This window comes from Thunnus maccoyii, chromosome 15 (assembly GCF_910596095.1).
Source record: "Thunnus maccoyii chromosome 15, fThuMac1.1, whole genome shotgun sequence".
NCBI classification, from domain to species: Eukaryota; Metazoa; Chordata; class Actinopteri; order Scombriformes; family Scombridae; genus Thunnus; species Thunnus maccoyii.
The window spans coordinates 799,147-806,511 of NC_056547.1; the positions used below are offsets into that span (position 1 = coordinate 799,147).

Consider the following 7,365-nt stretch of genomic DNA (forward strand, 5'->3'; position numbering starts at 1 on the left):
GTGGTTCCGTGTGTTGATGATGTCGTGGTTCTTCAGGCGGCGTCTGTCGGAGAACCTCGCTCACACGCCGACCACGTTCAGGAGAGACCCCGAGGACCCGTCAGCTGTCGCCCTCAAAGAACCCTGGGAGGAGAAAGTCAGGTGGGTTTACTCTTTATCTGGATCCCATTACTGCTGCTCCTGCTGTCAACAAACAAACAAACAAACAAACAGCTGAAAGGCGACGGTGTGTGTGTGTGTGTGCAGGCGGATCCGAGAGGCGTCTCCCTACGGTCACCTGTTGAACTGGAGGCTGCTGTCAGTCATCGTCAAGTGTGGAGACGACCTGAGACAAGAGCTGCTGGCCTATCAGGTGCTCCGACAGCTGCAGGTACGAACTCACCTGGAACAAGCTGCCGACTGTTTAATCAAGTCATCGTCTGACATCCAGCTGCAGGTTCACAAACGTCAAATAATGATTATAGAACCAGAAATATGAAAACAGTGAATAATCCTGTTTTTATAATCTCACAAATTCATTTTAAATTCATTTCCTCCCAGCAGCTGAAATCACTTCCTGTTTGTCAAACATTTCTGTAACGTACTTCCTGTTTTCCTACATGTTTTCCTCGTAGCTTCCTGTTCTCTGAATATTTTTCTATCTCTGGTCGTTTGGAGGTAACTGATGTGTTTGTGTGTTCAGTCGATCTGGCAGCAGGAACGAGTTCCTCTGTGGATCAAACCCTACAAGATCCTGGTGATGTCATCAGACAGCGGCATGATCGAACCTGTCCTCAACGCCGTCTCTCTGCACCAGGTACACCAACACACGCCTCAGTCTTCAGTCTTCTGTCACTGTTTTCAACTTTCCACTAAAGAAACAAGTTTTGTTGTGTTTACGTTTTTATATTTGAGGTCAGATCTCGTGTAGATGATGAGAAAGACGAACCTGGATGTTGTGAATTCAACGGAGCTTTTCAGCCTCTTTTAGCTTCTAGTTTTCAGCTGTTTTCTAATATTTACACTTTCTGCTCAGCAGCAAACAGCTACAGACGCAGATACCAAGTAGTTTATGTGCCTAAACTTAACAGAAAACACTCAAACACACACATTGGTACATATATTACATATCATTAAATGAATATGTAGTTTTAGCATGTAACTTTATAAAATGTAAGGGACCAAGACTAGAACCCTGAGGAACCCCGAGGAACCCTGTTTAAGGTATCAATTAACACATTTTTATAGTCAGTGTGTTTATCAATCATTTTTTATTAATTATTTAATTAAGTCTAAAAATGTGAAATATAATGAAATATAAGTTGAAAGAAGTTGTATTTAGTTTCTTTGTGTTTTCTGTGTTGAGGTGCGTAAGCAGAGCCAGCTCTCGCTGCTCGACTACTTCCTGCAAGAACACGGCAGCTACACCACCGAAGCTTTCCTCACCGCTCAGAGGAACTTCGTCCAGAGCTGCGCCGGATACAGTCTCATCTGCTACCTGCTGCAGGTCAAAGACAGGTGAGACACACCTGACTCTGATGGAGCACGGCTAACACTTTCCCCCTGCTTCCAGTCTTTGTGCTAAGCTAGGCTAACACTTTCCCCCTGCTTCCAGTCTTTGTGCTAAGCTAGGCTAACAGTTTCCCCCCTGCTTCCAGTCTTTGTGCTAAGCTAGGCTAACAGTTTCCTCCTGCTTCCAGTCTTTGTGCTAAGCTAGGCTAACACTTTCCCCCTGCTTCCAGTCTTTGTGCTAAGCTAGGCTAACACTTTCCCCCTGCTTCCAGTCTTTGTGCTAAGCTAGGCTAACAGTTTCCCCCTGCTTCCAGTCTTTGTGCTAAGCTAGGCTAACAGTTTCCCCCTGCTTCCAGTCTTTGTGCTAAGCTAGGCTAACAGTTTCCCCCTGCTTCCAGTCTTTGTGCTAAGCTAGGCTAACACTTTCCCTCTGCTTCCAGTCTTTGTGCTAAGCTAGGCTAACACTTTCCCCCTGCTTCCAGTCTTTGTGCTAAGCTAGGCTAACAGTTTCCCTCTGCTTCCAGTCTTTGTGCTAAGCTATGCTAACAGTTTCCCCCTGCTTCCAGTCTTTGTGCTAAGCTAGGCTAACAGTTTCCCCCTGCTTCCAGTCTTTGTGCTAAGCTAGGCTAACACTTTCCCCCTGCTTCCAGTCTTTGTGCTAAGCTAGGCTAACACTTTCCCCCTGCTTCCAGTCTTTGTGCTAAGCTAGGCTAACAGTTTCCCCACGCTTCCAGTCTTTGTGCTAGGCTAGGCTAACAGTTTCCCCACGCCTCCAGTCTTTGTGCTAGGCTAGGCTAACACTTTCCCCACGCTTCCAGTCTTTGTGCTAAGCTAGGCTAACAGTTTCCCCCTGCTTCCAGTCTTTGTGCTAAGCTAGGCTAACAGTTTAGACTGTTACCATGGAAACAGGGCTCTAACTTCAGAGTTAACCCGGCAGCGAGGCGGATAAATTTTCAGGCTTTAAATAAGTGGGTCTGTATTTTAACTGTGTAACTGTCTAGTTTATTAGTAAAGCACATTTCAGAATATAAAGGACATCAAGACGAGATGTAAAAGAAACACAAAGTTTAAACAGAATAAGACGAAACAGTCCAGCTGCAGTTCTGACTGGTCTAAAACCAGAATAAAGTCTGAGATGAATCTGGTCTCTGCAGACACAACGGGAACATCCTGCTGGACTCTGAAGGTCACATCATCCACATTGACTTCGGCTTCATCCTGTCCAGCTCTCCTCGAAACCTCGGCTTCGAGACGTCCGCCTTCAAACTCACCTCTGAGTTTGTGGATGTGAGTAAACGACGGTTTTGTTTTTTCATCTAAACGTCTGAAATATGATTTTCTCTGAGTGTTCAGACGCTGGAGGCTGAAACACACCAACATTTACCTGATGTTCATAAAATGTTTCAAACCGTCAGAAAAGGAGCAACATAAAACTGTGTGTGTGTGTGTGTGTGTGTGTGTGTGTGTGTGTGTCAGGTGATGGGCGGTCTGGACGGCGACATGTTCATCTACTATAAGATGTTGATGCTTCAGGGTTTGATTGCTGCCAGGAAACACATGGAGAAGGTTCTGCAGATAGTGGAGATCATGCAGCAAGGTAACACACACACACTTTAATGATTTACGTGATTTTTGTCCTTTTTTAAATGGAGTCGAGTCCCAACAGTGTGACTGTAAACAGATTTCTGTCCAACAACATGAATAATATCTGCTGCTAGAGATCAACACTAACTGACAGTCGGCCGTCGTAACAATCGATCATCAGTTAATCAGTAATAATTTCTGCAATATGTTGAGTTTTTTTTCCAGTTTTAACTGCTGACATGTTGAACACAGAGTCACAGAAGGTTAAAAGAACAGATGTAGTAAACACAAGTTACTTTAATGATAAACTAAACAACATACAAACACAGAGCAAAGGCTTTAGAAGACGTCTGCTTGTGCTCTTTGATACTCTGTTCATCAATGTGTGATTAATGTCCTGCTGCCTTGTGCTTTTATTAGGGACTGAGCTCAAAAGGCAGAGAAAGAAAGAAACAAACACACAAAAAACAATAGGGTCCTCGTCTAAGGGCGAGGACCATATTGTTTTTCGTGCATTTGTTTGTTTCTTTCTTTTTTATTACGCCACTTAAACCCTAAATTTGACCCCATAAACATGCTCAAAAACTCACCAAATTTGGCACGCACATCAGGTCTGGTGAAAAATTTGAGAAAATGTAAAAATTAACCCCTAAAGTGTCAAAATGTGCTCTCTAGCGCCACCTATGTAACTAAAATGGCCGCCACGGCCCGTAGGAATGTCGTAGAGAGATCAAACCAAAACTCAATTATTTGTCTCATCAAGACCTACAAATCATCTGCTGACACTCCTGACCTAAATCCAACAGGAAGTCCACAATCTCAATTTCAAAATAAGACTTTGCCCCAATTTTGGACCCCGAACAAACGCTATCTCCTTAGAGGGCGTTAATGGTATCGGCTTCAAACTTTAATAGGTGACTTATGACACTATGCTGAAAAAAAGTTGTTAAAAACTTTGTAATAACTCAAAAGGTTTGGATTTTATAAGCCCTGGAAGTTGCAGTGCCACATCACACCTTACAATGTAAACCAATGGGGAGGCAATCTATGGGCATGAACTTTGTGTCAAACAGAGGCTTCTGACATCTAAACTATAAGTCTGACCACTTTCAAACCTGTATCAATGGATTCGCCATGAAATTTCCTACTAAAATATGGTTTTTAATGTAAGATTTGGCCAAAGTCATGAGATTTATGAGGATATTTCACAAGAGGCGTACTCTAAAATCCTCCTCTCCAACTGCTCCTGGTGATGTCACTCCCTCAGTGCTGTGAAACATTCCGCAATACACACTCATAAAATCACAGGAGGAGCAAGAAAAGACTTTAAAACTCACACTCTAATATCTCAAAAACAATAAAAGATAGAAAAAACATGTAAATTCAAGATTTGTAGGTCAAAGTCTCGTGACTCATTTAAAGTTCAAATGAAGTTTGTATCTAAAACTATGTGGAAGCAGTAAATGTTCAAAAAGGTGTGGGTTCACTCACACTCTCCATTCAAATATATGAGTATTTTTCTGTGTCCAGCTGCAGTTACTTATTGTCTCTACACACCTGACAGCACACATGTCAATCAAACTTTCAAAATAAAAGCACACCACACTTGTAAGAAATATCCCTCATTTTTAAAAAGCAAAATGATCTGATCCCGACGGGCCAGAGTGCGAGGTCCCGACCAACGCTGCTTACAGCTTTAATTGTTTCTGTAGTTTAGGATCCTTTTAACTTCCTGTGTAGAACATCTTGAAAAGGTTATTATCGCAGATTATAACCTCATCAAGGAAATAATGATGTAAACAGTGAAGGACGTTAGTTGTTCGTCTCTTGTTTCTCCTGCAGTCAGAATCCAGCGTCACTGTCAACTCAGTCTGAAGGCCGACGAGTCTAAATCTGATTCTCTCCTCCAGACTCCCTCCATGTTTCTTCTTCTGATGTTTCTTCTTGTGTCTGTTGTCTCCTCCAGACTCCCACCATGTTTCTTCTTCTTCTGATGTTTCTTCTTGTGTCTGTTGTCTCCTCCAGGCTCCCACCTGCCCTGCTTCCATGGTTCCAGCACCATCCGCAGCCTGAAGGAGCGTTTCCACATGTCTCTGACGGAGGAGCAGCTGCAGCTGCTGGTGGAGCAGCTGGTGGACGGATCCATGCGCTCCATCACCACCAAACTCTACGACTCCTTCCAGTACGTCACCAACGGCATCATGTGACCACAGACGACCACCATGTTTACCTTTCTGGCGGCCGCTCCGGTCGGTCTTCGGCTGCTGGATGGAGCTGATGGAAACAGCTCGACTGCGTTTACTGGATTTAATTTCATCATATCTGTCGACACATTTGATGGTCTCGGATTTCCAACACGTCAGAATTTTGTTTTCTCTGCTGCGTTCAAGTGCAGCTGGGAAAGTACAGCATCCAGGTTGGAGAAACAGCTGGAAGCATCAGAGGCTGCAGAATTCAGACTTGTTGTTGATCTGATGTTGCTGCCTGACGAGACTTTTACTGGATTCTACTGGATTTTTCCTCTGAACCAGCAGGAACTCAGCTGCTCTGATGAGATGGAACGTTGAACGCTGCATGTGAAGCTGTGTGTTTGAAGGTAAACGCTGCTGCTGAAATGATCACAGATGAATTTATATCGTCATTTATTGAGTTTAATTCCCAAAACCAAACATCAAGAGAATTTTTTTTTTTGCTGATCAGATGAAACATTTGAAGAAAAACTGTGTTGAGCTTTCGTCATTGTTTTGACTTTTATAGACCAAAATGATTAACTAACTAAAAAACATCCTCTATGAAAAGGTCGACTATGAAATTCTTAGTCAATTCATGTTTTTATGAGAATTCTTCTGGTAGAAAAATTAGAAAATTGGAGTCATGTGATCAGCGACATTCACTCCAGATTTAAAGAGATGCTCCTGGCTGACTGCACATCTGTATCACATCTCTGAGAGAAGATCTTTCTTCTTTAAAACGTTTCTCACAAGAACATTTAACAGAAAATAAACCCAGTAAAGAGTTATGAGATACTAAGTCATATTTATGAGAAAAGTCAAGAAAATTCAACAGAAAAATGCAGAAAAGATCTTGTAATTACAAGATTTAGTGTCTTATTCTGAGATGGTTTGTTTATATATTGAGGAGCTCGATTTATAAAAATGAATCCTCAGTGAAACTAATCAGCAGTCGCAGCCCTCATGAAAACCGGTTCATACGTTTAGCCCAATATTTAGTTTTTTAAATGAGCTGATATTAAAGCCTGTAGACATAAAACTCATTAGTTTAAAGTGCAGCAGGACGTCGGCCTGGTTGTTCTTAAAGAACAGATCAATGAAAGAAAAACACTAAATGACTTTTGTGATGTTTTATACAGAACAGTTGTCCGTTGTTCTGTGGATGTTCAGAGAAAAGACTGAATGTTTAGAGATTATTATTATCGTTTTTTTAGTTAGAAATGGAGTCTGAGACCAGATCATCTTCCAACAGAATTCCTCAAAATGTTGAAGTTCATTTTCACCAGACGTTTGTCACAACTGGATCTACGTCCACATTATCAAAGTAGCTTTGAGAAAGAAACATCTGGGCAGAAAGCAGCTGGATTGATGTTTCTGTTCAACAGACGATGAATCCAAATAACTTTCAGTGATTCTCTGATTCTTCATCCGGCGCCACCGACACTTCACTTCCTGTCTGCTTATTTCTAAAACTAAAGACTGAATTCTTATCAGCTTCTACTTTGCTAACATTAATACAAATATCAGACACTTGTGCAGCTAGTTTTTTTTATACTTGTACAAACATGAACTCGTTGTTTGAAGCCGACGTCCTGACAGGAAGTTGGATCAGTTAATCACCTTTTTGCTTGTTTGACACGCAGGTTCATTCAACGCCTGTTAAATGTCAGTATAATAACATCCAAACAAACAAATTGTGACCCTGTTTTTGTACCAAAACCGGTATTGTTTACATTTATTTCCACTTCCTGGTCGTGTTTAGCAGCGTCGTTTCACGTGAAGCTGAGATTTAACGGACATACAGTTCTAGTCGCTGCCTTCATGGTGAAACTTAAGGATCTAGAAATTTACTGCTAATGTGACAAATGTCTGGTGGAAAAAAAAAAAGAACCAATTAAATGTCAATGTGTAAATTTATTTAATCCAATTTAATCCAATTAATTAATTTAATCCAGTAATTTAAATTTTTCTGTAGTTTCAGTTTAACGACATTCCCTGTTGGATTTCAACATGTTAACGATGCTAATGCTAACGAAACTCTACAGTGTTGAATTAAAAA

The 7,365-nt window shown here is 41.5% G+C and overlaps 1 protein-coding gene across 1 annotated transcript in view; it reads left to right on the plus strand.

Annotated features, from left to right (window-relative positions):
* Positions 1 to 7,365, plus strand: part of LOC121913092 (phosphatidylinositol 4-kinase beta-like) — a 29,665-nt gene extending 22,300 nt beyond the window's left edge. The window contains exons 8-14 of the mRNA XM_042435757.1: positions 37 to 141; positions 247 to 370; positions 683 to 796; positions 1,346 to 1,497; positions 2,646 to 2,778; positions 2,968 to 3,088; positions 5,101 to 7,365. Coding sequence (XP_042291691.1) covers positions 37 to 141; positions 247 to 370; positions 683 to 796; positions 1,346 to 1,497; positions 2,646 to 2,778; positions 2,968 to 3,088; positions 5,101 to 5,282 — 931 coding nt within the window. The 3' untranslated portion in view covers positions 5,283 to 7,365. The remainder of the gene's footprint in view (positions 1 to 36; positions 142 to 246; positions 371 to 682; positions 797 to 1,345; positions 1,498 to 2,645; positions 2,779 to 2,967; positions 3,089 to 5,100) is intronic.